At 47.0% G+C, this 27842-nt stretch overlaps 1 protein-coding gene across 1 annotated transcript in view; it reads left to right on the top strand.

Moving 5' to 3' along the window:
* MUC2 (mucin 2, oligomeric mucus/gel-forming) overlaps window positions 1-27842 on the top strand; it is a 60971-nt gene that overhangs the window by 14959 nt on the left and 18170 nt on the right. The window contains exons 18-37 of the mRNA XM_035539225.2: window positions 189-298; window positions 725-876; window positions 1332-1470; window positions 2063-2173; window positions 2514-2693; window positions 3735-3974; window positions 4631-4787; window positions 5890-6018; window positions 8306-8453; window positions 9376-9419; window positions 9999-10259; window positions 11026-11499; window positions 12424-12621; window positions 13684-14148; window positions 17769-17939; window positions 19238-19477; window positions 21454-22095; window positions 23393-23632; window positions 24930-25169; window positions 26468-26707. Of these exons, the coding sequence (XP_035395118.1) occupies window positions 189-298; window positions 725-876; window positions 1332-1470; window positions 2063-2173; window positions 2514-2693; window positions 3735-3974; window positions 4631-4787; window positions 5890-6018; window positions 8306-8453; window positions 9376-9419; window positions 9999-10259; window positions 11026-11499; window positions 12424-12621; window positions 13684-14148; window positions 17769-17939; window positions 19238-19477; window positions 21454-22095; window positions 23393-23632; window positions 24930-25169; window positions 26468-26707 (4581 nt within the window). The remainder of the gene's footprint in view (window positions 1-188; window positions 299-724; window positions 877-1331; window positions 1471-2062; window positions 2174-2513; window positions 2694-3734; window positions 3975-4630; window positions 4788-5889; window positions 6019-8305; window positions 8454-9375; window positions 9420-9998; window positions 10260-11025; window positions 11500-12423; window positions 12622-13683; window positions 14149-17768; window positions 17940-19237; window positions 19478-21453; window positions 22096-23392; window positions 23633-24929; window positions 25170-26467; window positions 26708-27842) is intronic.

The raw sequence follows: 27842 nt of genomic DNA, 5'->3' as shown, positions 1-27842 counted from the left end.
TTTTGCTTGTTGTTTTTTTCTCTTTCTGGAAAAGAGTTACACATTTTCACTTTGTTCTGTCTTCACGGAGTCTCTTTTTTTCATAAAGATGGACATTCCTTGGGGTTTCTGTCTCAGTGACTACCACCCTTCACACACACTTGTTTTGCCTTTTCTCAGTTAACCTAAACCAAAAATGTACCTTTCAGGTATAACAGAATGCCCTTCTAACAAAACCTACTTTGACTGCAACACCTCCCCGAACTGGTCTTCACAAACGCCTATACAACTTCGCTGTGGTACTCCTCAAACCGATCATGTATGTGCTTAATTTTTCTCCATGTCATCTTCTTTATTCTCTATTTTATAAATGACACAGTGCAACACTGTATTTCAGAGAAAGTAATTGTAACTACAAATTTTTGTTTCTCTTTCTTATTTATCTTCCTTTATTTTTCCCCAATGATTTTAATCTGTTGCCAAAGTAATGGTGATTCTACTCTTGTTTAGCCTCTCATTTTTGTTTTCACTAAGTGTTCTGTAGAGATGTACCTCCCAAGCAAATACAATTCAGGTTCTCAGACAATCAAAAAAGAGAATGAAAAATGTTAGGAACCTAGAAAGAAAAACCTTAAAAAACAAATAAATGTGAGGCTTGTTTGTACCAGAGTGAAGTGAAGAAAAAAAGTGGAAGAAAAGTTTAATACTTTTTAATAAGGTAGCAATTTCTCCGTCTATTCCTTAGTACCAAGCAGAGTGTGTCTCAGGCTGTGTGTGTCCTGAAGGTTTGTTTGATGACGGCCGAGGGGGCTGCGTTAAGGAAGAAGACTGCCCATGTTTTCATAACAATGAGTGGTATAATCATGGACGGAGCATAGCAGTGGACTGCAACACCTGGTAAGTTATTATTCTGTGTTCTCTTCTAGAATATATTCCACGTGTTAAATTAAAAGTGATATCTAGGCTTAAGTACTATAGTAGCTATGATAGCTGCAAGTATACAGTCTTTATTTTCTGGCATACTTTTTGCTGTCTGAGGAAATAGAGGTTGTACTGAAAATATTGGGGTAACTAGCTGCTTCTGTTTTCAGTAGGCATCTCTTATAGGGGAAGTGCACTCATTTTTCAGGCATAATTACTAACCGATCTAAAAAAAAGTAGCTAGTCAGAGCTAAAAAATGTTATAAACTTAAAAACAGGCTAAACTATTGAAGCTGAGGCTTAAGACACTCAGTAAAACCAAAGTGGTTATTATGAAATTGTATCAGGTAGCTGCTTGGTTTGTTCTGTAGTTTTCCAAAGAGCACACTGTTAGTGAGATCTGAAAAGTCAACTTTTCTGCTCTCTTCTAGTACCTGTCAGAAAGGAGTCTGGAGCTGCACTGAAACAGCGTGCTATGGGACTTGTATGATCTATGGCAGTGGCCACTATATCACATTTGATGGAAAATTCTATGACTTTGATGGGAGTTGTGAATATGTGGCTACTCAGGTAATGCTCATCTGCACTGAACTGGCATCTTGCAGTGCCTTCCAGTTGCCTTGAAGATCTAATTTCCTTTTTGGTTTTGCCATTTCTTATTGGCTGTCATCACTGTTCTTGAGATGTTTGCAGATTATGCCAAGATAAATTCTGTATTTTTAGCACAGGCAAGCTGTGTGAATGTTTTCTTTTGATACAGTGTACATAAATTGTATGTAAAAGGACTAGTTTATAGTGAGAGCTAACAGCTCATCATCATAATCTGAAATAAGTGAAAATCCTGAGTTTACAAAACAAAAATATTTTTATTTAAAGATAATTGCTTATTTTGTTTCATTGCACAACTTGTTTCCCAGGTTCTGTCAAACATGAGACTGCATACTATATGTATGCCCAAACATATACACATATGTTTCTGTATACATAAAATGTATTTGTTAGTGCATCTGTAAAAATATAGGTATGTAGGATCTTATATATGAAGCAGTAGGAACAATTTATACATTGTGGAGATTTAAGTGTTTGCAATTATTATTAGATTGAAATAAAAATTAAATATCCTACTCAATTTTCTTATGCTCATTTGTTCCTTTTCCCATAGGATTATTGTGGTGACAAAAATTCTGTCAGCTCGTTCAGTATCATCACAGAGAACGTCCCTTGTGGAACTACAGGTGTCACCTGCTCAAAGGCTATTAAAATGTTTCTGGGGGTGAGTAGTGATATTCATGAGTGTATATCAATATTCAAGTATTTCAAAAAAAGTAATGCTCTGAATATATACAGATACAAAGCCACATCTAGCCACTAAAGACAGCTATAATAAATAAAGGTTAGAGACCCTATTAAATGTGTGAAGGTATAGATTCTTAGGTACTGAAATCTGTTCTAGTTATCTCAAGCAAAGGTGCTACACCATGTTCTGTCATCCTGGAAAGTCATCCAACAGACTTTGAGTTCTTAGTTTCAGACTAAGTTGTACTGTCACAAATGTCTAATATTTCATCTCATCAGTAAAGTTTTATAATATTTCTCATCTTTTTAACTTTCAGAAAACTGAGCTGAAGTTGGAGAACAAAGATTATAAAGAAATTCAGCGAGATGTTGGTGATGATGTGTATTACTGGAACAAGACTGTAGGCCTCTACCTCGTTATTGAGGCTAGCAATGGTGTGATGCTTATCTGGGATAAGAAGACCACAGTTTTCATCAAGCTGACCCCTGATTACAAAGTTAGGATCTCTCTGTCTTTTTTTGAAATAGTAGTATGAATAGATGAGATGAGAAAACATGGATAATCTTTTATTCTGACTCTGAATTTAATCCTGTATCTTCTACACATGAATGATTAGCTTATGTTATTACTATCACAGCTTGCAGGGGTGCAAGGTTTCTTACAGTCCATTAACGTGCATCACAGAGGATGCATAGCATATGATTGCAATAAAGCTAAGTGTCTAAGACATTCAGAGTTTGCGAATGTTAAGAGCCAGTCATCCGGAGTATTTTAGGGGATGTTAATCAACTTTATATGAACTTGGAAACCTGCATAGAATCTCAGATCCAAGTCAAAACCACACTCCCTGTGCAATGTCAGGAGATGGTTCAGATTTCTGAAAATCAGGGCGCTGAATTATAGAGTACTAACTTCACTGGGCTGAAGGAGGAGGTGCAAGGTTAAGTAACAGGATCATAATTCTTCATGGGTCTGATATACCTTAGTATATATATCACTACCAAAATTTCACTACTGTGGGTAGGTTGCTAATTTTTTTTTCTGTCAAGAAAAATGAGTGCCTGGCTTTTTTGTTTCATGGATAAAGAAATGATGCTAAGTACGTCAGATGCTTTTAATGAAAAAAATAGTTTTGAGCTGAATTCAGTTCTCTCAGGTTTACATTAATAATATTCATTCAACTGAGTTGCAATAAATTGAGAAGAATGGAAAATAAATTCATTCGTCTCAGCTGAAAGAAGCTTAGCCACTCTTCAGTGTTAGAAGTGGGATGAAGGGACGCAGGCATGGAGATACGGTGGTTATAATTGGTTTTAAAGAGGGAAGACTTGGCAGCTGAGTAGTTTGCTGAGTACACAGACAAATGAAAGTTTAATTTCTGTACAAATGAGTTGGAAGTAAAGGTGAAAATACATCATTTACAGGGAGAATCAATTGTCCTTTTTAATGTCAATGTTTTGTTCTTACTTTATGTGAGTCTGCTTCTCACTTCCATGGTATAGTTAAAAGCTGTGGATATGTTCATTTCCTTTTCCAGGGCAAAGTGTGTGGTCTATGTGGCAACTTTGATGACAAGTCTAACAATGATTTTACAACCAGGAGTGGGCTGCAGGAGACTAATGCTCTGACATTTGGGAATTCCTGGAAACAGTCTTCTATGTGTCCAGATGTCACAGAAGAGGTTAAGCCCTGTGATTTGAAACCACATCGCAAGTCCTGGGCAGAGAAAGAATGCAGCCTCATCCTGGGTGAAGTCTTCAAAATTTGTCACTCCAAGGTGTGTAGAGAGCAGTAAGTGACGGGATTGCACAGTGCATCTCTGTTACTGTAGGAACAGTGAGATACCAGAAATGAATGAAGAGAGTTAAGTAGACTGATGTTCAGCTAAGTCTTCAGTTCAGCTAGAGGTGTTAGCACAGTTCAGCCAGCCTTAGCTTCTATATTGATTCCTTCAGGAGCTAAAATCCAATCCAGGTTTCTCCTCTTCTGGTCCCAAGCAGAAACATTGAAATGTGTGATGAGATAAACTCCAAATCTGGCAAACACAAAATTCTTTGCTTTGTATTTCCTGTTGAGTGCAGCCTTTTTGAGATTGGTCACAACTTGGCTGGCAAAGCTTGCTGAAAAAAAAAAAAACAAAACACCAACTTCACTGGCATTAATCCAACTCATTATTGAGGGCAATAGAATGGAACTCAGAAGATGTGAGTACTGCAAAAGACTTTTATTTTTTTAATCCTAACAATTTATGAAGGTGCTATATTACTTTAAGTCCATTTTTATACAAAATACATTAAGCAGTTTCTAGCCTATAATGTTTGGTAATTCTTAGAAACAGCCTCATTCCTGCCCAGCTCAGTTCCCAGATCTCAAAAGGTATCTCAAGCTTATTAGTTTGGATATGAACTGGGGTATCATTCCTTTCTCCAACAGGTAAACCCAACTCCTTTCTATGATGCTTGTGTTCATGATGCCTGCTCTTGTGACAGTGGTGGAGACTGCGATTGCTTCTGTTCTGCAGTTGCTGCATATGCTCAAGAATGTACCAAGGCTCAGGCCTGTGTTTTCTGGAGAACTCCTGATATATGTCGTGAGTAACAGTTAAACACAACTGTGTCTTTCTGTCTGCTGTCAGAAAGCCTATTAAATAAACTATGAATACTGTAATACTGTCCTCTGCAGGGTTGTGCTGGCTGTGCAGAGTGATTTATTTTCACAGCACATAAGGGAACAAATAGAACTAGTAAATTTTTGTATATCAATTATCTTTTATCTAGCCTAGCTTTTTTTTTTGTTTTTTTTTGGGGGGGTGGGGGGAGGTGGGATAGTTTTAAGGCTAGTTGTTAAGTGATCCTTCCATTTTGCTTGATAATTGGTGAACTGCAAGTCCTGTTTCCTTTCTTCTTGTTCCTTTTTGCAAATAACTCAGAATTTGGTTTTAACAAAAGTACATAGAAGTACCCCTGTGTATATTAACTTAATCAGTATTGACTGTTTTAAGCAGTGTCTACTAGCGGTGCTAATGCTCATACCATTATGTGTAAAATAACATTTAAATTCATATTCCACTCTCAAAAAAGTGCCAGAAATGTTAAATTTTTGAATTGTAAAAATCCATTCTGATTCAGAATTAAGACTAGTTTAGGTTTCCAAGTGTAAGAAGTTGTAAATTTCAGTTAGCTCTTATTTCTAGGTTTATGAAAGCTCCTACCTCTGTCCATAGTCAACTAAGCTGAATTCCATTTAAGTTGTGTTCATAATGTCTCATATGCTTGTTCATGGTCTGCTGGAGGTGACTGTCTATGTGATACACCAAGTAGAACTGTTTTGAATATATACTGCAAGAGATTTTTGAAGCTTGCTAGTAGCTAGGGAAAAAAAAATCAGTATTTCACCCTTCATTTTAAATTTAAATAAATACCAATTCTTACTTTTCTTGTGTGGTTTGAATCAAACATTTTCCCCCTCAGCTTAAGTGTTTAATATCAAAATCTTAGGCCTCAGAGTTTTGACCCCAAATTTTGAGGGTATCCTGTGTTTATGTGTAGTAGAAAAAAATCCAGGTCCCGTACCTTAAGAGAAATTTTGCTAGTGTAACTTGTAGATTCATTTAGCTTTTACCTTTAAACATCTGGGCTGAGCTGCATTTTGGCAACTGTATTTTTAATCAACTTTCTTTTTTTTCTCATCAGCAATATTTTGTGACTACTATAACCCTCGTGACGTGTGTGAGTGGCACTATGAGCCTTGTGGCAGCGATGTCATGACCTGCAGGATGATTAATAATGTCAGCACCAATTTTTCAGTACCATACCTGGAAGGTAATAAATTCCTTGCGATTTTGGTCTTCTCTTTCATAAAACTTCGTCCAAGTATGTTTAACAACTATGGATAAGTCACTCATCTTGACAAGATATTCCTAAATATGTTATGTTGAATTTGTGTCTCCAGTCACATGTAAATGTTTCATGTAATGTAATTTATTATTTATTAACACCAGTGGATGTTAGTTACAAAACTAAGTCTCTGCTTGGATAATATCCTGAAACATGTAAAATTATTACACCATTATTATTTTTAACAACATTCTAAGAACGTTTCAAGAAATTGAAAGCTTTTTATATGATAGAGAAGCAAGTTACTGATAGTTGTTTCTTTTTATTTTTTTAATCTTATCATTGCTTGATAACTATGATATAACTTGATAACTGTCAAGTTATATGCTTGATAATTGAAAAGGATTTCATGTTATGGAAACTGCAATGATCCAAAAATGTGAATGAGGTTACAAGTATTTTCTGTTTTACTGGATCATAAAGGAGGAGAAAACAGGCATCTTTTTGTCCAAACTGTCTTTTTGGTCTGAACTGGAAGCAGTTATCTCCAGTTTAGGTGTTGCAAAGAAATGCCCAGAGTTTGGCTTTGTTATTTTACTCCTTGAACTGATGGTACAAAATTGAAAAAAGCAAAATCAAGAATAAAATATAAAAAGAAAATTGACCCTATCGTTTGGAATGGATTGTCTTAGATTACTAAAAAGTAGGGCAGACTTATTTCTGTTAGAACATTTTTAGTACAGCGTTGCAGTGTGAAGTGACAGTGTAAGGCGGTCTTTGCGTAACCATGACTTGAATTTTATGAGAGTTTATTTGGAAGCAGAACACAATTTTTGAAGTGTATTTACATGAGAAATGCAACGGGGATTGACAGATAATTAACCCCTTGCAGGTGGGGTTTGTGTCACTGGCTGAGAATACAGAAAAATGCAGATAAATGATCTGCTTGGGGTGGAGATGCCTGGTCTATTAAGGGCACATAAATAAGACCTAGTATTCCAAGAAATGTAGTAAAAACCTGTTCATTATTGAATCCACTTCCATATTCTTCCCCAAAGTATTATTTGAGATAGTGATGACATTTTAATATCTGTAGAAAAATCAGTATGTTTCTTTGTCTTAAAATTACTAGCTACCCATAGAATATAAGGGTTTCTCTGATATTTTGAACTAGGAAAAAATACACTTCCCTGGTTTTCATGAGTAGACTCTTCTTTAGTTCTCCTCACCTTAGTATTATAAATGAAAATTGATTAAATTTTAAGTCTTTTGGAGAGGCTAATTGTCTAAGGATTCATTTGAATTGGGAATTTTTGACTTCATAGAATCATAGAATATCCCGAGTTGGAAGGGACCCATAAGGATCATCGAGTCCAACTCCTGGCACCACACAGGTCTACCCAAAAATTCAGACCATGTGACTAAGTGCACAGTCCAAATGCTTCTTAAACTCCAACAGGCTTGGTGCAGCGACTACTTCCCTGGGGAGCCTGTTCCAGTGCACGATAACCCTCTCAGTGAAGAACCTCTTCCTGATATCCAGCCTGAACCTCCCCATCACAGCTTGACACCATTCCCGTGGGTCCTATTGCTGGTCGCTAAAGAGAATAGGTCGGCGCCTGCCCCTCCACTCCCCCTCATGAGGAAGCCGTAGACTGTGATGAGGTCTCCCCTCAGCCTCCTTTTTTTCCAGGCTGAACAGGCCAACTGACCTCAGCCACTCCTCATACATCTTCCCCTCTAGGCCCTTCACCATCTTCGTAGCCCTCCTCTGGACACTCTCCAACAGTTTTATGTCCTTTTTGTACTGTGGTGCCCAGAACTGCACACAGTACTCAAGGTGAGGCTGCACCAGTGCAGAGTAGAGCGGGACAGTCGCTTCCCTCGACCGACTAGCGATGCCGTGCTTGATACGCTCTAGGATACGGTTGGCCCTCCTGGCTGCCAGGGCACACTGCTGGCTCACATTCAGCTTGCTCTCAACCACAACCCCCAGATCCCTCTCTGCGGGGCTGCTCTCCAGTGTCTCATCGCTGAGTCTGTACGTATAGCCAGGGTTGCCCCGTCCCAGGTGCAGGACCCGGCACTTGCTCTTGTTAAACTTCATGCGGTTGGTGATTGCCCAGCTCTCTAATCTGTCCAGATCTCTCTGCAAGGCCTTTCACTATGCCTGATTCAGCAAGAATCATTTACCTTCAGAAGATATCCTGTTACTGAATTAACTTTTTATACTTTTCTTTACCCTGTTTTCTGTGCTACTTGTCATCAACAGGTTGCTATCCCAGATGCCCTGAGAAGACACCCATTTATAATGAAGAGACAAAGGAATGTGTGACTTCAGATAAATGTTGGTGTTACGTCAATGGTAGTCCTGTTCGCCCTGGCGAAGAAATACCTACAGAAGAGAACTGTACAAAGTGGTGTGTAAAAATGCAAAAATATTTGCAATAATTCAGGAAATAATTTATGTATGCTGAGCACCTCATTTACTTTACTGGGCCTCAAGCATGTATTTTAATAAGCAGAGATACAACTTCAACTGACGAACTGATATATTCTAACATTTATCAATACAAGTCAGAGTAACAATGCCATTTATTCTAGATGAGACATAAACTTGAGAAATGCTGCACTTCCAATATATACAGATTCAAAATTTTTCATCCATAATTTTACAGACCCATAATAATACAGATTTCAAGTTGATAGTGTCTTTCCAATAGGTCTATTAGTAAAACAAACAAACAAACAACCTTTAAATATACACTTAGAAGTGTCATAAGTGATACAGTGACATGAAACCTGGCTGTGTCTCTAGAACAACCTTTTGATTTTCATGGCTCTTTGGGAAGAGAGGGGCTAGTTTGCCTTGCATTCTCATTTAAGACTAGAATTTCAAAGTTACTGTAATCTGAAATGATCTGTACTAGCCTTGCAGGAGGTAGCTGAGTCTTAACTGCTCATTCCTAGAACTTTATTAATGATAGAATTGCCATCTATGACTCCACATGATGACCAGAGACAAAAATATAAAAACCAAAAAAAAACACTGATCTAGCTGAACATTTACCACTCAGAAGAATGTCTTTTATTACTGCCGTATTGCAACTCGCAACATAAAGCAGTTTATGATAGCTTAAGATATTGCACTTAAAGAATGCAAGTAATGACTTAGTTTGAATGAATAATGATGGGCAATATTGGAAAATGTTATACAGAAAAATATCCAGTAGTATGAATGAAGACTAAGTAACAAATTTGTACACTTCTGTGTTCTTGGTCTGCTAGCAGAGCACCATAAAACACCTGTAACATTTTAATTTTTGAAATTTTTGCTTTTAGTGTCTGTGGCCCCTCAGGATCCATTGATTGTGCACCAATCCCAGGTAAAGTCTGTTTGTTTTTAGAAAAACAGGAATTAAAAAATGCATAGAACTGCTATGTCTGTCTCTACAAAGGCTTTGTACTGATTTGGAATAATTCTTTCCAGTGCAAGTGAAAGTTGTGGCCAAAGAAATCTGGGCAACACTTTTGCTGAACCTTGCTGTTAGTACTTGTTGTTCAATCTTTTTCTCATGTCCCTGTATTCTTTCTTCCCGTGCCCCATATCCAAACTAACGGATTTCACTACAAGAGTTTGCACTTTCGGACCATGTAGTATTATTAAAAAGTGTCAGATACTAAACCTAAGTTGCAGTTTCTCTCAATGTATTTTTAAGCCTGGTTTGTAAGTCTGTTCTTCCAAGTCACTTTATATAGGGCTTTGTTAGATACGCTTTAACATTCCTCTAAACGTAAAGATAAATCAGTATATTAGATCTAACCTTTAGGTATAGCTATGAGATGAGCATGCATGACACAGCATTTAAACACTTACTTGTACCCTTGGCAGGTCCATAGGTATTATGCCTTTGTCTTCTGATAGCATTAGTAGAAAAATTGCATACAAAAGCTTTTTCTTGCAGCATGTCCTTGTGTCATCAATGGAACGAGATATGAAGTGGGAGAAGCTGTGGCAGTAATACAGGATGGTGTCATGTGCACAGTATATATTTGTGCAGCAAATGGAACTGTAGTTCTTGGAAAGCATTTTCTTTGTCCATCAACTACTTCACCTTTGATATCTACAACACCTTCGACACCTTCTTCAACTTCAACCATTATAACCAGCACTGGTACAGCTACAATTACAACCATAGGTAAATCTTCAACAGAGATCTACATCTGTAAATTACTTTCTTTAAGGAAAATATTTTAGAGATAGAATGTGCAAGTGTCATACTTATCAGAGTTGCTTACCATAGTTGACACAGCTAGAGCAATACTTACGAATAGTTTTATCACACTGCACTAGGAAAGATTTTTAACACTTTGAGTTGATTTACATTTTGTGGAAGAAATTGTGACTATAAATGTACAGGATTCCCTCCTTTCAGTATCCTGCTGAGATAATAGAAATTGTCTCAGTAGTCACAGCAAAAAATCGGAATTAGAATATTTAAAGCTAGTATTATATGTTTTTCTAAAACTTGCAGATGATGAAGTAATTTTTTTTTTCTATTTCAGTTACAACTTCAGGAACTACAAGTAAGTTTTAAATAAAAAAAAAAGTTACTATAAAATGTCAAAGGAACTTCTAAAGGATTAGTAAGTTGAAGATGACTACTACAGAAAAACATTTTAAAAAATGATTTAGAAACATTTGGTTTTAAAACCAAAAATATGTATATTTTTAAAGACTTGAAATTGTAAAAATGTGATAAGTATATTGAGAAGAAAGACCTTTAAAGCCTCCAGGTTGGTGATTTAATTTTTATGCAAAGCTTCCTGTTGAAGAAACTGGTAACATTGTACCAATTTTAGAATGTTTGTCTTGCAAAAATGACAAATTGCAATGCATCACTTTAATCATTAATGGAGTAGAATACAAAATGAACCTACTCAGGATTTCCTCTGTGAGCTCAGATGCTGAACCTCTGTCTTTTCTTGCAGCTCCATGCCTTGGATTAATCTGTGATTGGTCTCAGTGGTTTGATGTTAGTAAACCTGAAGAAGGTGGTGGTGACTATGAAACCTATTATGAAATAAATAAACATGGACATGAAATATGTAACCTTCCTGAAAACATTGAATGCAGGGCTAAAAATAAGCCTGATTTAAGCTTAGAGCAACTTGGCCAGAAAGTGGAGTGTAATGTTACGTATGGACTCATCTGTAAAAATGAGGAGCAAGACACAAGTATCTGGCATCTTTGCTATAATTATGAAATCAGAGTAAACTGTTGTGAGTGGCAGGAAATTCCTTGTGGGACTCCAACTACAAGCCCAGTCACCATCAGAACAACAGTACCCACAAGTACTGCAACCCCGCCAACAAAATCAACTACCAGCCCACCAATAACCACTCCAGCCACCATAAGCCAAACCACACCACCAGTTACCAGCCCAGTAACTTCAGCCTCCACAGGTATTTAGCAGACCAATACTCTCTTTTCTTGCCTTGCCATAGGATAAATAGCAGGTTGTCAGCTACTTAAGGCATGCCATCTCTGTGACAGATACTGAGCTGGCACAAAATCTTACTTTGCTGGTTTTGAGCTGTATCCTTCCACTGGAGAGAACATTCTCAGAAGGACCCACTGTGTGAGATTAGAATAGACCTTGATTTGGAGTGCCATCATTTTAAGCATTATCTGTGTGGGGTTGTGCAGAATTTCTTCCCCTTCTCCTGCTTTCCTTCTGTCGATACTGATACTTGACTGTGGTTGTAGGTCTAGGAAGGAAGCCTTGGTAGCCTTCGCGGAATTATATCACCCTGCCAGTTGTCACTTGCTGTGAGCTGTGGCCTTTGGCTATTGAGACTCACTAGTACTTCTTTGAACCTCTTACTCAGGCTGCCATTGCACCACAGGGAGGTGACATGAAGTTCAGACAGGAACATATCCCTGTGCATACTTCCTTCCCTGACTACACCTTTCCCTCTTAGCTCTCACTGAGATATCTCTGAGATAGTGAGGTGTTCAGAGTGATAAGGCAAAGGTGGGAAAAACCACAGGGCCTTTCTCCTCCTCATGTCTTACTCACTGAGGGGTTTATTCCATCTAGTGAGAAGCTGACCAGAGCAACATCCCAACTGTCTTCACTAGTTAAAGGGTGTCTCAGCCATGTCTGTGTACTGATTTGGCCCTAGTCTGCATTCTTGAGTCAGAAAGGAAAGACTAGTGATATAGACCTTTGTTGCAGTAAGACTGAGCTGACCACTGTAGGTTTGTGGCAAAGTCCTACCTTCTGTTCAGTAAATCTTCTGTCCCACTCATGCATCTGCTTTCATCTTTACTTACTGTCTCTGTCCCTACTGTTTATAATTGTTCCTCTTGTTGATGTCTCCCAGTACCAACCACTACTCCCACACCAACTCCATCGGAGTCTCCCACCAGTGCAACCACCAGCATGCCACCCTTGAGAACCACCAGCACCCTGGGGACAACGACAACAGTTCCTGGCACATCAGTACCCACTCCAACTATTACAAGCATGGTCCCACCAACGATAAGAACTCAAACCCAGCCTCCTCCAACTACACTACCACGTAATTCTCTGCTCTGTGTTGTCACGTGTTGCCTTAGTATGGGGGAAGAGGTCTATTGGCACCTTAACATATGTCTTCACTGTGGTGCTTTGAAGAAAGCTGTTGATGTAGATTTCAAAAACAAAACCAAAAAAAAAACCAAACAAACAAAAAAACCAAACAAACGAAAAAAACACAAAAGGCTCCTGAGCTCTAGGGTACTAAGCTCTCCATTTAGGAGTAAGAGTGTACAACATATTTCTTCATCTCAGTTCCAATTCTTTGATTATCTTGAGCGTAAGGATATTTTTTTCATGGTGCTTCTGCCCAGCTTAGGCAGCTACTGTGCTGATGAAATGTCTGGCTTTTGCTGCTATTGGGCTTCATACTTCAGCTGGAGAGGACATACACAGCAGGATGTGTGGTGTGCAGTGGCAGGGGGATTGTTTTTTGTGGCACTATCATTTCAACCACTGTTGGGGCATGGCTTTTCAGACTTTATTCCCTTAATTCTCCTGCATTGACTTTGTGGTCGTTGCTGCCACTCACCTGCAGTTCCAGCTCTAGGAAGGCAGGTTTTAACTGGTAGGTTTGGGGAAAGGCTTTAGACCATCGCTAGACACTTGCTACAAACCAAGACTCTGGGCAGACAGATTCTGTTAGAGTTCCTATGACCATTCCTCACACTGCTGGGAACCAGCCTGACATTTTGGCAGCACTGTGTGTCCTATGCCTTCTCACTTTGTGGTCCTGTGTTTTGCCCTGAGATAAAACAGGCACTGTGATTGGGAAGAGAAGGTGTGAGAGTTCTGGCAGTCCCTGTTTGGTCCTGTTCTACTTAATGTTTTTCCCTTACACCAGTTTCTTCCCATGACAAGCCCCAAACAGCAGCTTGCCCTTGTTATGAGGGGAAGCAAATCTGGCTTGACAGTGCCTGTGTACTGATTTGCGGGGGGAGGGTGTAGGTGAGTGGCGATGACCAAGGTGCACCCTTGTGTGCAGTGGAGGACCACGGCACCACTCATGAGTATGCTGTTTCTGTCCCTGCTGTTCCTAATGGTTCTTCTTTCTGATGTCTCCCAGTAGAAAACTGTGACTGCATATGGACAGACTGGTTCGATGTGAGTAAGCCAAACATTTCTGATGTAAACAGTGGGGACTACGAAACCTTTGAAAATATCAAGAAGTACAACACATCCTGGAAATGCCTAAAAGCTGAGAATATCTCATGCAGAGCAACGGACAAGCGGGAAACATCCCTTGAAGATTTAGGCCAGAAAGTGGAATGTAACGTTAACACAGGGCTAATCTGCAATAATAAAGATCAGGTAAACAGCGATACTAAATACTGCCATAATTACGAGATTAGCATTTGCTGCATTGAGAAGCAGGAGTGCATTCCAAGTACAGAATACAGAACCAGTACGCCCACAACAGTGTCCACAACAAGGAGCACTGCTACGACTACAACTCTGTGGACACCAACTCGCCCGCCGGTCTCAACAACAGGTCCCAGCAGTACCACCAGTGGCACGACGCCCTCCAGCAGCAGCACCCCGGGGACAACGCCTGTTACTCCTCCAACGACCACGTCCCCGACTACCCTGACTACTACCAGTGCATCCACGCCCACGCCGACACACACCACCTCCCTGGCACCTCCGTCCTCAACAAGCGAAGGTAATTGTCTGTCCATGGGTTCACGTGTTTCCTTGTAGGGGGAGAAATGAAGGTCTGTGAGCACCTCGACTTGTGTGCGCTTTCTGTGTGGGATGAGGGCTGGCAGGAATTACTGAGCCTTCCCGAAAAGCGCTGGTGCCCAGCGGTCGGCCTGGGTCTGGCTGTGTGGAGGTGTTGTGGTTTAGCCCGGCTGGCAGCCAAACACCACACAGCCGTTCGCTCACCCTCCCCCCTCCCTCTCCGGGATGGGGGAGAGAAACGGGAAAGTGAAGCCTGTGAGTTGAGATAACGACAGTTTATTAAGACAGGAAAATTAATAACAATAATAACAATAATAATAATAATAATAATAATAGTAATAATGTGTACAAAATAAGTGATGCACAATGCAATTGCTCACCACCCGTTGACCGATGCCCAGCCTATCCCCGAGCAGCCGGCCCCCCCACCCCGGCTAGCCACCCCTATATATTGTTCAGCATGACGTCAGATGGTATGGAATACCCCTTTGGCCAGTTTGGGTCAGCTGTCCTGGGTCTGTCCCCTCCCAGCTCCTGCTGCACCCCCAGCCTGCTCGCTAGCAGGACAGAGCGAGAAGCTGAAAAGTCCTTGGCTTGGTGTAAGCATTGCTCTACAACAATTAAAACATCAGCATGTTATCAGCGCTCTTCTCATCCTAATCCAAAACATAACACCCTGCCAGCTACTAGGAGGAAAATTAACTCTGTCCTACCTGAAACCAGGACAGGAGGTGAGGAGGGTGCAAGGGTCCTTGGGCAGAAGGTCTGGTGTTTCCCAACGCCGCAGGGTTCTGTGAATGTTGTTCCAGGCTGGGTCCTCTGGCCGGCTAGTCAGATAGGGATGGGAGTGGAAGTCTTGCGTTTGCTGCTGCGGGGCCTCATCCTTCAGCTGGAGAGAATGTCGTGAGCAGGGAGGCGGTGTATGCGAGGGCAGGGGGGCTTGTCTTTTGTGTCACTGTGGTTCCAGGTGCTGTTGGGACACAGCTTTTGCCAACTTTCTTCCCTTTTCTTGTGCTGCATTAGCCCTGTGCTCTTGTGGTGTATGCAGTGCTCCTGTATCTCCTATGCGTGTCTTCACGTCTCGCTGTACTAGCACAGAGGTAGCCGGTTCTGAGGCAGGCCTCAGTGTGTCCTCAACAGTTTCTAACAGTGCAAACGAAAAGTAATTGTGGCATTCAGGCCCAGAGCGAGAACTAGAGTGCTCACGAGAGAAGGATGAAGCAGCATAGTGAGCCCGAGTGTCCTATCCCGCCATGGCAATATGTGGGGGAGTAGTTTCAGAAGGGCTGGCTGAGGTCTAGCGCAGATATTGCTCAGGCAGCTCCTCAGCTTCAGATGAGCCAAGTCTCGCAGAGGGGTTGGGCTTCTGGAGTGAACGTGCCCCAGTGATTTCACGTGTAGGGAGCGGGGAACTGTCCATGGCTTACAGGGTGAGAGCGATAGGGAAGGAAGCAAAGAGGTGGCTGATGATCTCCGTGAATTGGGCTGGATTTGGGACTGCTGAGCTCTTCTGTGCAGTGTAGAGTTTTCAGACTCCAGAGAGCTGCTGCATGCAGCGTTGGTCCCTGGGGAAGTGTTGGCATCTGTCTGCCGTGCAAGCTGTAGGAGATTTTGTCAGTGATCCCCATGTTGTTCTGCAAGAGCCACGAGGAGAAGTGGTTGTGCTTTATTCCTGTCGGCATTTCCTCTGCTCAGGTTGATGGCATTTCATGAGGTTGCTGGAAAGCCACGGAGGTTAATGCCAAGCGCCATTTGCCGGTTTGCAATAAAGCACTGTGTTTTCTCAGGAACCTCTCCCCCCGGCACCCCACCTGTTGAAACTGTGTCGACCACCACTCGCCCGCCAATATCGACGACAGGCCCCACTCCCCCCGGTACCACGACTGTCCCTGTGTCGACCACAACTCTCCCGCCAGTCTCAACGACAGGTCCCAGCAGTACCACCAGTGGCACGACACCCTCCAGCAGCAGCACCCCGGGGACAACGCCTGTTACTCCTCCAACGACCACGTCCCCGACTACCCTGACTACTACCAGTGCATCCACGCCCACGCCGACACACACCTACCTCCCTGTCACCTCCGTCCTCGACAAGCGAAGGTAATTGTCTGTCCATGGGTTCACGTGTTTCCTTGTAGGGGGAGAAATGAAGGTCTGTGAGCACCTCGACTTGTGTGCGCTTTCTGTGTGGGATGAGGGCTGGGAGGAGTTGTTGAGCCTTCCCGAAAAGCGCTGGTGCCCAGCGCTCGGCCTGGGTCTGGCTGTGTGGAGGTGAGGAGGGTGCAAGGGTCCTAGGCAGAAGCTCTGGTGTTTCCCAATGCCGCAGGGCTCTGCGGAGGTTGTTCCAGGCTGGGGCCTCCGGCCAGCTTAGTCAGATAGGGATGGGAGTGGAAGTCTTGCGTTTGCTGCTGCGGGGCCTCATCCTTCAGCTGGAGAGAATGTCGTGAGTGGGAAGCGGTGTATGCGAGGGCAGGGGGGCTTGTCTTTTGTGTCACTGTGGTTCCAGGCGCTGTTGGGACACAGCTTTTGCCAACTTTCTTCCTTTTCTTGTGCTGCATTAGCCCCGTGCTCTTGTGGTGTATGCAGTGCTCCTGTATCTCCTATGCGTATCTTCCCGTCTCGCTGTACTAGCACAGAGGTAGCCGGTTCTGAGGCAGGCCCTCAGTGTGTCCTCAACAGTTTCTAACAGTGCTAAACGAAAAGCAATTGCTGGCATTCAGGCCCAGAGCGAGAACTAGAGTGCTCGCGAGAGAAGGATGAAGCAGCATAGTGAGCCCGAGTGTCCTATCCCGCCATGGCAATATGTGGGGGAGTAGTTTCAGAAGGGCTGGCTGAGGTCTAGTGCAGATATTGCTCAGGCAGCTCCTCAGCTTCAGATGAGCCAAGTCTCGCAGAGGGGTAGGGCTTCTGCAGTGAACGTGCCCCGTGATTTCACGTGTAGGGAGCGGGGAACTGTCCATGGCTTACAGGGTGAGAGCGATAGGGAAGGAAGCAAAGAGGTGGCTGATGATCTCCGTGAATTGGGCTGGATTTGGGACTGCTGAGCTCTTCTGTGCAGTGTAGAGTTTTCAGACTCCAGAGAGCTGCTGCATGCAGCGTTGGTCCCTGGGGAAGTGTTGGCATCTGTCTGCCGTGCAAGCTGTAGGAGATTTTGTCAGTGATCCCCATGTTGTTCTGCAAGAGCCACGAGGAGAAGTGGTTGTGCTTTATTCCTGTCGGCATTTCCTCTGCTCAGGTTGATGGCATTTCATGAGGTTGCTGGAAAGCCACGGAGGTTAATGCCAAGCGCCACTTGCCGGTTTGCAATAAAGCACTGTGTTTTCTCAGGAACCTCTCCCCCCGGCACCCCACCTGTTGAAACTGTGTCGACCACCACTCGCCCGCCAATATCGACGACAGGCCCCACTCCCCCCGGTACCACGACTGTCCCTGTGTCGACCACAACTCTCCCGCCAGTCTCAACGACAGGTCCCAGCAGTACCACCAGTGGCACGACACCCTCCAGCAGCAGCACCCCGGGGACAACGCCTGTTACTCCTCCAACGACCACGTCCCCGACTACCCTGACTACTACCAGTGCATCCACGCCCACGCCGACACACACTACCTCCCTGTCACCTCCGTCCTCGACAAGCGAAGGTAATTGTCTGTCCATGGGTTCACGTGTTTCCTTGTAGGGGGAGAAATGAAGGTCTGTGAGCACCTCGACTTGTGTGCGCTTTCTGTGTGGGATGAGGGCTGGGAGGAGTTGTTGAGCCTTCCCAGAAAAGCGCTGGTGCCCAGCGCTCAGCCTGGGTCTGGCTGTGTGGAGGTGAGGAGGGTGCAAGGGTCCTAGGCAGAAGCTCTGGTGTTTCCCAATGCCGCAGGGCTCTGCGGAGGTTGTTCCAGGCTGGGGCCTCCGGCCGGCTTAGTCAGATAGGGATGGGAGTGGAAGTCTTGCGTTTGCTGCTGCGGGGCCTCATCCTTCAGCTGGAGAGAATGTCGTGAGTGGGAAGCGGTGTATGCGAGGGCAGGGGGGCTTGTCTTTTGTGTCACTGTGGTTCCAGGCGCTGTTGGGACACAGCTTTTGCCAACTTTCTTCCTTTTCTTGTGCTGCATTAGCCCCGTGCTCTTGTGGTGTATGCAGTGCTCCTGTATCTCCTATGCGTATCTTCCCGTCTCGCTGTACTAGCACAGAGGTAGCCGGTTCTGAGGCAGGCCTCAGTGTGTCCTCAACAGTTTCTAACAGTGCAAACGAAAAGTAATTGTGGCATTCAGGCCCAGAGCGAGAACTAGAGTGCTCACGAGAGAAGGATGAAGCAGCATAGTGAGCCCGAGTGTCCTATCCCGCCATGGCAATATGTGGGGGAGTAGTTTCAGAAGGGCTGGCTGAGGTCTAGCGCAGATATTGCTCAGGCAGCTCCTCAGCTTCAGATGAGCCAAGTCTCGCAGAGGGGTTGGGCTTCTGGAGTGAACGTGCCCCGTGATTTCACGTGTAGGGAGCGGGGAACTGTCCATGGCTTATAGGGTGAGAGCGATAGGGAAGGAAGCAAAGAGGTGGCTGATGATCCTCCGTGAATTGGGCTGGATTTGGGACTGCTGAGCTCTTCCGTGCAGTGTAGAGTTTTCAGACTCCAGAGAGCTGCTGCATGCAGCGTTGGTCCCTGGGGAAGTGTTGGCATCTGTCTGCCGTGCAAGCTGTAGGAGATTTTGTCAGTGATCCCCATGTTGTTCTGCAAGAGCCACGAGGAGAAGTGGTTGTGCTTTATTCCTGTCGGCATTTCCTCTGCTCAGGTTGATGGCATTTCATGAGGTTGCTGGAAAGCCACGGAGGTTAATGCCAAGCGCCACTTGCCGGTTTGCAATAAAGCACTGTGTTTTCTCAGGAACCTCTCCCCCCGGCACCCCACCTGTTGAAACTGTGTCGACCACCACTCGCCCGCCAATATCGACGACAGGCCCCACTCCCCCCGGTACCACGACTGTCCCTGTGTCGACCACAACTCTCCCGCCAGTCTCAACGACAGGTCCCAGCAGTACCACCAGTGGCACGACACCCTCCAGCAGCAGCACCCCGGGGACAACGCCTGTTACTCCTCCAACGACCATGTCCCCGACTACCCTGACTACTACCAGTGCATCCACGCCCACGCCGACACACACCACCTCCCTGTCACCTCCGTCCTCGACAAGCGAAGGTAATTGTCTGTCCATGGGTTCACGTGTTTCCTTGTAGGGGGAGAAATGAAGGTCTGTGAGCACCTCGACTTGTGTGTGCTTTCTGTGTGGGATGAGGGCTGGGAGGAGTTATTGAGCCTTCCCAGAAAATGCTGGTGTTTTGCGCTCAGCCTGGGTCTGGCTGTGTGGAGGTGAGGAGGGTGCAAGGGTCCTGGGCAGAAGCTCTGGTGTTTCCTGACGCTGCAGGGTTTTGTGGATGTTGTTCCAGGCTGGGTCCTCTGGCCGGCTAGTCAGGTAGGGATGGGAGTGGAAGTCTTGCGTTTGCTGCTGCGGGGTCTCGTCGTTCAGCTGGAGAGATCGTCCTGAGCAGGAGGCGGTGTATGCGAGGGCAGGGGGGCTTGTCTTTTGTGTCACTGTGGTTCCAGGCCCTCTTGGGACATGGCTTTTGCCAACTTTCTTCCCTTTCTTGTGCTGCATTAGCCCTGTGCTCTTGTGGTTTATGCAATGCTCCGCTATGTCCTACGCGTGTCTTCACATCTTGCTGTACTTGCACAGAGGTAGCCGGTTGTGAGGCAGGCCCCTGTGTGTCCTCAACAGTTTCTAAGAGTGCTAAGGAAAAGCAATGCTGGCATTCGGGCCCAGAGCGAGAACTAGCGTGCTCGCGAGAGAAGGATGAAGCAGCAAAGTGAGCCCGAGTTTCCTATCCCGCCATGGCAATATGTGGGGGAGTAATTTCAGAAGGGCTGGCTGAGGTCTAGCACAGATATTGCTCAGGCAGCTGCACAGCTTCGGATGAGCCAAGTCCCGCAGAGGGGTTGGGCTTCTTCAGTGAACGTGCCCCGTGATTTCACGCGTAGGGAGCGGGGATCTGTCCATGGCTTACAGGGTGAGAGCGATAGGGAAGGAAGCAAAGAGGTGGCTGATGATCTCCGTGAATTGGGCTGGATTTGGGACTGCTGAGCTCTTCTGTGCAGTGTAGAGTTTTCAGACTCCAGAGAGCTGTTGCATGCAGCGTTGGTCCCTGGGGAAGTGTTGGCATCTGTCTGCCGTGCAAGCTGTAGGAGATTTTGTCTGTGATCCCCATGTTGTTCTGCAAGAGCCACGAGGAGAAGTGGTTGTGCTTTATTCCGTTCGGCATTTCCTCTGCTCAGATTGATGGCATTTCGTGAGGTTGCTGGAAAGCCACGGAGGTTAATGCCAAGCGCCACTTGCCGGTTTGCAATAAAGCACTGTGTTTTCTCAGGAACCTCTCCCCCCGGCACCCCACCTGTTGAAACTGTGTCGACCACCACTCGCCCGCCAATATCGACGACAGGCCCCACTCCCCCCGGTACCACGACTGTCCCTGTGTCGACCACAACTCTCCCGCCAGTCTCAACGACAGGTCCCAGCAGTACCACCAGTGGCACGACACCCTCCAGCAGCAGCACCCCGGGGACAACGCCTGTTACTCCTCCAACGACCACGTCCCCGACTACCCTGACTACTACCAGTGCATCCACGCCCACGCCAAGACACACCACCTCCCTGTCACCTCCGTCCTCGACCACTCTAGGTCCCAGCAGTACCACCAGTGGCATAACATCCTCCGTCACCATCACCACCTCGACACCTTTTAATGGTACACAAATATCCACCCTATTTTGATTCCTGTTTTTCCAGTGAAGTGGGGCTTTTTTTCTTTTCCTACTCTTCTTTTTTGGTGTTTTTGGGTTGCCACTTTTCTGCTTTCTTCCCTTTCCTCTCTTGCATATCCTCTGTGGCCTTTCCTGCCACTGAAGTGCAGGTGTGTCTCTGGGAAGGTAGATATTCTCTGGCAGGATTCTGCAGAAGGCTTCAGATGGCAGCACACCTTTTGCTAGGGTTCAGACTCTGGGACAGCCCTTATGTCCAATATATGCCGCCGTGCATGACCATTAGATCTCTCTGAACATTTTTGAAGTGATTCTTTCTTTCCTCTTTCTAATCGTTTGCTTTTGTTGATGTTCCCCATTAGAGCCCTGCACAGTCCCTCCAGAGGGCTGCACCTGGACTGACTGGATTGATAAGAGTTACCCACAATATGGCCCAAACGGTGGTGATGATGAGACCTTTGAGACGATTCAGATAAATAGGCCTCCATGGAACTGTGCAAAGGTTGAGAATATTTCATGCAGAGCAGAGAAATGGCCTGACATTCCCATTTCAGATTTAGGGCAGAAGGTGGAATGTAACGTTAACACAGGGCTCCTCTGTAAAAATGAGGATCAGAAGCCAGGAGGCATAATTCAGATGCCAGTCTGCATCAATTACCAGATCAAAGTCTGCTGTGCTACCGAACTACCTCCGTGGTGTACTACAACTCCTACATCCACTACCACAACCACCATCCACTCCACAACCACAGAACTACCCCATTCAACCACAACGAGCACTCCTTTAACTACAACCACGACAAAAACCACTCTCCCGCTAGTCTCAACGACAGGTCCCAGCAGTACCACCAGTGGCACGACACCCTCCAGCAGCAGCACCCCGGGGACAACGCCTGTTACTCCTCCAACGACCACGTCCCCGACTACCCTGACTACTACCAGTGCATCCACGCCCACGCCGACACACACTACCTCCCTGTCACCTCCGTCCTCGACAAGCGAAGGTAATTGTCTGTCCATGGGGACACGTGTTTCCTTGTAGGGGGAGAAATGAAGGTCTGTGAGCACCTCGACTTGTGTGCGCTTTCTGTGTGGGATGAGGGCTGGGAGGAGTTGTTGAGCCTTCCCGAAAAGCGCTGGTGCCCAGCGGTCGGCCTGGGTCTGGCTGTGTGGAGGTGAGGAGGGTGCAAGGGTCCTAGGCAGAAGCTCTGGTGTTTCCCAATGCCGCAGGGCTCTGCGGAGGTTGTTCCAGGCTGGGGCCTCCGGCCGGCTTAGTCAGATAGGGATGGGAGTGGAAGTCTTGCGTTTGCTGCTGCGGGGCCTCATCCTTCAGCTGGAGAGAATGTCGTGAGTGGGAAGCGGTGTATGCGAGGGCAGGGGGGCTTGTCTTTTGTGTCACTGTGGTTCCAGGCGCTGTTGGGACACAGCTTTTGCCAACTTTCTTCCTTTTCTTGTGCTGCATTAGCCCCGTGCTCTTGTGGTGTATGCAGTGCTCCTGTATCTCCTATGCGTATCTTCCCGTCTCGCTGTACTAGCACAGAGGTAGCCGGTTCTGAGGCAGGCCTCAGTGTGTCCTCAACAGTTTCTAACAGTGCAAACGAAAAGTAATTGTGGCATTCAGGCCCAGAGCGAGAACTAGAGTGCTCACGAGAGAAGGATGAAGCAGCATAGTGAGCCCGAGTGTCCTATCCCGCCATGGCAATATGTGGGGGAGTAGTTTCAGAAGGGCTGGCTGAGGTCTAGCGCAGATATTGCTCAGGCAGCTCCTCAGCTTCAGATGAGCCAAGTCTCGCAGAGGGGTTGGGCTTCTGGTGTGAACGTGCCCCGTGATTTCACTGTGTAGGGAGCGGGGAACTGTCCATGGCTTACAGGGTGAGAGCGATAGGGAAGGAAGCAAAGAGGTGGCTGATGATCTCCGTGAATTGGGCTGGATTTGGGACTGCTGAGCTCTTCTGTGCAGTGTAGAGTTTTCAGACTCCAGAGAGCTGCTGCATGCAGCGTTGGTCCCTGGGGAAGTGTTGGCATCTGTCTGCCGTGCAAGCTGTAGGAGATTTTGTCAGTGATCCCCATGTTGTTCTGCAAGAGCCACGAGGAGAAGTGGTTGTGCTTTATTCCTGTCGGCATTTCCTCTGCTCAGGTTGATGGCATTTCATGAGGTTGCTGGAAAGCCACGGAGGTTAATGCCAAGCGCCATTTGCCGGTTTGCAATAAAGCACTGTGTTTTCTCAGGAACCTCTCCCCCCGGCACCCCACCTGTTGAAACTGTGTCGACCACCACTCGCCCGCCAATATCGACGACAGGCCCCACTCCCCCCGGTACCACGACTGTCCCTGTGTCGACCACAACTCTCCCGCCAGTCTCAACGACAGGTCCCAGCAGTACCACCAGTGGCACGACACCCTCCAGCAGCAGCACCCCGGGGACAACGCCTGTTACTCCTCCAACGACCACGTCCCCGACTACCCTGACTACTACCAGTGCATCCACGCCCACGCCGACACACACTACCTCCCTGTCACCTCCGTCCTCGACAAGCGAAGGTAATTGTCTGTCCATGGGTACACGTGTTTCCTTGTAGGGGGAGAAATGAAGGTCTGTGAGCACCTCGACTTGTGTGCGCTTTCTGTGTGGGATGAGGGCTGGGAGGAGTTGTTGAGCCTTCCCGAAAAGCGCTGGTGCCCAGCGGTCGGCCTGGGTCTGGCTGTGTGGAGGTGAGGAGGGTGCAAGGGTCCTAGGCAGAAGCTCTGGTGTTTCCCAATGCCGCAGGGCTCTGCGGAGGTTGTTCCAGGCTGGGGCCTCCGGCCGGCTTAGTCAGATAGGGATGGGAGTGGAAGTCTTGCGTTTGCTGCTGCGGGGCCTCATCCTTCAGCTGGAGAGAATGTCGTGAGTGGGAAGCGGTGTATGCGAGGGCAGGGGGGCTTGTCTTTTGTGTCACTGTGGTTCCAGGCGCTGTTGGGACACAGCTTTTGCCAACTTTCTTCCTTTTCTTGTGCTGCATTAGCCCCGTGCTCTTGTGGTGTATGCAGTGCTCCTGTATCTCCTATGCGTATCTTCCCGTCTCGCTGTACTAGCACAGAGGTAGCCGGTTCTGAGGCAGGCCTCAGTGTGTCCTCAACAGTTTCTAACAGTGCAAACGAAAAGTAATTGTGGCATTCAGGCCCAGAGCGAGAACTAGAGTGCTCACGAGAGAAGGATGAAGCAGCATAGTGAGCCCGAGTGTCCTATCCCGCCATGGCAATATGTGGGGGAGTAGTTTCAGAAGGGCTGGCTGAGGTCTAGCGCAGATATTGCTCAGGCAGCTCCTCAGCTTCAGATGAGCCAAGTCTCGCAGAGGGGTTGGGCTTCTGGATGTGAACGTGCCCCGTGATTTCACGTGTAGGGAGCGGGGAACTGTCCATGGCTTACAGGGTGAGAGCGATAGGGAAGGAAGCAAAGAGGTGGCTGATGATCTCCGTGAATTGGGCTGGATTTGGGACTGCTGAGCTCTTCTGTGCAGTGTAGAGTTTTCAGACTCCAGAGAGCTGCTGCATGCAGCGTTGGTCCCTGGGGAAGTGTTGGCATCTGTCTGCCGTGCAAGCTGTAGGAGATTTTGTCAGTGATCCCCATGTTGTTCTGCAAGAGCCACGAGGAGAAGTGGTTGTGCTTTATTCCTGTCGGCATTTCCTCTGCTCAGGTTGATGGCATTTCATGAGGTTGCTGGAAAGCCACGGAGGTTAATGCCAAGCGCCATTTGCCGGTTTGCAATAAAGCACTGTGTTTTCTCAGGAACCTCTCCCCCCGGCACCCCACCTGTTGAAACTGTGTCGACCACCACTCGCCCGCCAATATCGACGACAGGCCCCACTCCCCCCGGTACCACGACTGTCCCTGTGTCGACCACAACTCTCCCGCCAGTCTCAACGACAGGTCCCAGCAGTACCACCAGTGGCACGACACCCTCCAGCAGCAGCACCCCGGGGACAACGCCTGTTACTCCTCCAACGACCACGTCCCCGACTACCCTGACTACTACCAGTGCATCCACGCCCACGCCGACACACACTACCTCCCTGTCACCTCCGTCCTCGACAAGCGAAGGTAATTGTCTGTCCATGGGTTCACGTGTTTCCTTGTAGGGGGAGAAATGAAGGTCTGTGAGCACCTCGACTTGTGTGCGCTTTCTGTGTGGGATGAGGGCTGGGAGGAGTTGTTGAGCCTTCCCGAAAAGCGCTGGTGCCCAGCGGCTCGGCCTGGGTCTGGCTGTGTGGAGGTGAGGAGGGTGCAAGGGTCCTAGGCAGAAGCTCTGGTGTTTCCCAATGCCGCAGGGCTCTGCGGAGGTTGTTCCAGGCTGGGGCCTCCGGCCGGCTTAGTCAGATAGGGATGGGAGTGGAAGTCTTGCGTTTGCTGCTGCGGGGCCTCATCCTTCAGCTGGAGAGAATGTCGTGAGTGGGAAGCGGTGTATGCGAGGGCAGGGGGGCTTGTCTTTTGTGTCACTGTGGTTCCAGGCGCTGTTGGGACACAGCTTTTGCCAACTTTCTTCCTTTTCTTGTGCTGCATTAGCCCCGTGCTCTTGTGGTGTATGCAGTGCTCCTGTATCTCCTATGCGTATCTTCCCGTCTCGCTGTACTAGCACAGAGGTAGCCGGTTCTGAGGCAGGCCTCAGTGTGTCCTCAACAGTTTCTAACAGTGCAAACGAAAAGTAATTGTGGCATTCAGGCCCAGAGCGAGAACTAGAGTGCTCACGAGAGAAGGATGAAGCAGCATAGTGAGCCCGAGTGTCCTATCCCGCCATGGCAATATGTGGGGGAGTAGTTTCAGAAGGGCTGGCTGAGGTCTAGCGCAGATATTGCTCAGGCAGCTCCTCAGCTTCAGATGAGCCAAGTCTCGCAGAGGGGTTGGGCTTCTGGATGTGAACGTGCCCCGTGATTTCACGTGTAGGGAGCGGGGAACTGTCCATGGCTTACAGGGTGAGAGCGATAGGGAAGGAAGCAAAGAGGTGGCTGATGATCTCCGTGAATTGGGCTGGATTTGGGACTGCTGAGCTCTTCTGTGCAGTGTAGAGTTTTCAGACTCCAGAGAGCTGCTGCATGCAGCGTTGGTCCCTGGGGAAGTGTTGGCATCTGTCTGCCGTGCAAGCTGTAGGAGATTTTGTCAGTGATCCCCATGTTGTTCTGCAAGAGCCACGAGGAGAAGTGGTTGTGCTTTATTCCTGTCGGCATTTCCTCTGCTCAGGTTGATGGCATTTCATGAGGTTGCTGGAAAGCCACGGAGGTTAATGCCAAGCGCCATTTGCCGGTTTGCAATAAAGCACTGTGTTTTCTCAGGAACCTCTCCCCCCGGCACCCCACCTGTTGAAACTGTGTCGACCACCACTCGCCCGCCAATATCGACGACAGGCCCCACTCCCCCCGGTACCACGACTGTCCCTGTGTCGACCACAACTCTCCCGCCAGTCTCAACGACAGGTCCCAGCAGTACCACCAGTGGCACGACACCCTCCAGCAGCAGCACCCCGGGGACAACGCCTGTTACTCCTCCAACGACCACGTCCCCGACTACCCTGACTACTACCAGTGCATCCACGCCCACGCCGACACACACTACCTCCCTGTCACCTCCGTCCTCGACAAGCGAAGGTAATTGTCTGTCCATGGGTACACGTGTTTCCTTGTAGGGGGAGAAATGAAGGTCTGTGAGCACCTCGACTTGTGTGCGCTTTCTGTGTGGGATGAGGGCTGGGAGGAGTTGTTGAGCCTTCCCGAAAAGCGCTGGTGCCCAGCGGTCGGCCTGGGTCTGGCTGTGTGGAGGTGAGGAGGGTGCAAGGGTCCTAGGCAGAAGCTCTGGTGTTTCCCAATGCCGCAGGGCTCTGCGGAGGTTGTTCCAGGCTGGGGCCTCCGGCCGGCTTAGTCAGATAGGGATGGGAGTGGAAGTCTTGCGTTTGCTGCTGCGGGGCCTCATCCTTCAGCTGGAGAGAATGTCGTGAGTGGGAAGCGGTGTATGCGAGGGCAGGGGGGCTTGTCTTTTGTGTCACTGTGGTTCCAGGCGCTGTTGGGACACAGCTTTTGCCAACTTTCTTCCTTTTCTTGTGCTGCATTAGCCCCGTGCTCTTGTGGTGTATGCAGTGCTCCTGTATCTCCTATGCGTATCTTCCCGTCTCGCTGTACTAGCACAGAGGTAGCCGGTTCTGAGGCAGGCCTCAGTGTGTCCTCAACAGTTTCTAACAGTGCAAACGAAAAGTAATTGTGGCATTCAGGCCCAGAGCGAGAACTAGAGTGCTCACGAGAGAAGGATGAAGCAGCATAGTGAGCCCGAGTGTCCTATCCCGCCATGGCAATATGTGGGGGAGTAGTTTCAGAAGGGCTGGCTGAGGTCTAGCGCAGATATTGCTCAGGCAGCTCCTCAGCTTCAGATGAGCCAAGTCTCGCAGAGGGGTTGGGCTTCTGGTGTGAACGTGCCCCGTGATTTCACGTGTAGGGAGCGGGGAACTGTCCATGGCTTACAGGGTGAGAGCGATAGGGAAGGAAGCAAAGAGGTGGCTGATGATCTCCGTGAATTGGGCTGGATTTGGGACTGCTGAGCTCTTCTGTGCAGTGTAGAGTTTTCAGACTCCAGAGAGCTGCTGCATGCAGCGTTGGTCCCTGGGGAAGTGTTGGCATCTGTCTGCCGTGCAAGCTGTAGGAGATTTTGTCAGTGATCCCCATGTTGTTCTGCAAGAGCCACGAGGAGAAGTGGTTGTGCTTTATTCCTGTCGGCATTTCCTCTGCTCAGGTT

The sequence above is a fragment of the Cygnus atratus genome, chromosome 5 (genome assembly GCF_013377495.2).
Source record: "Cygnus atratus isolate AKBS03 ecotype Queensland, Australia chromosome 5, CAtr_DNAZoo_HiC_assembly, whole genome shotgun sequence".
NCBI classification, from domain to species: domain Eukaryota; kingdom Metazoa; phylum Chordata; class Aves; order Anseriformes; family Anatidae; genus Cygnus; species Cygnus atratus.
The sequence above is the reverse complement of the archived record's forward strand: the minus strand, read 5'-3'. Positions and strand labels throughout refer to the sequence as shown.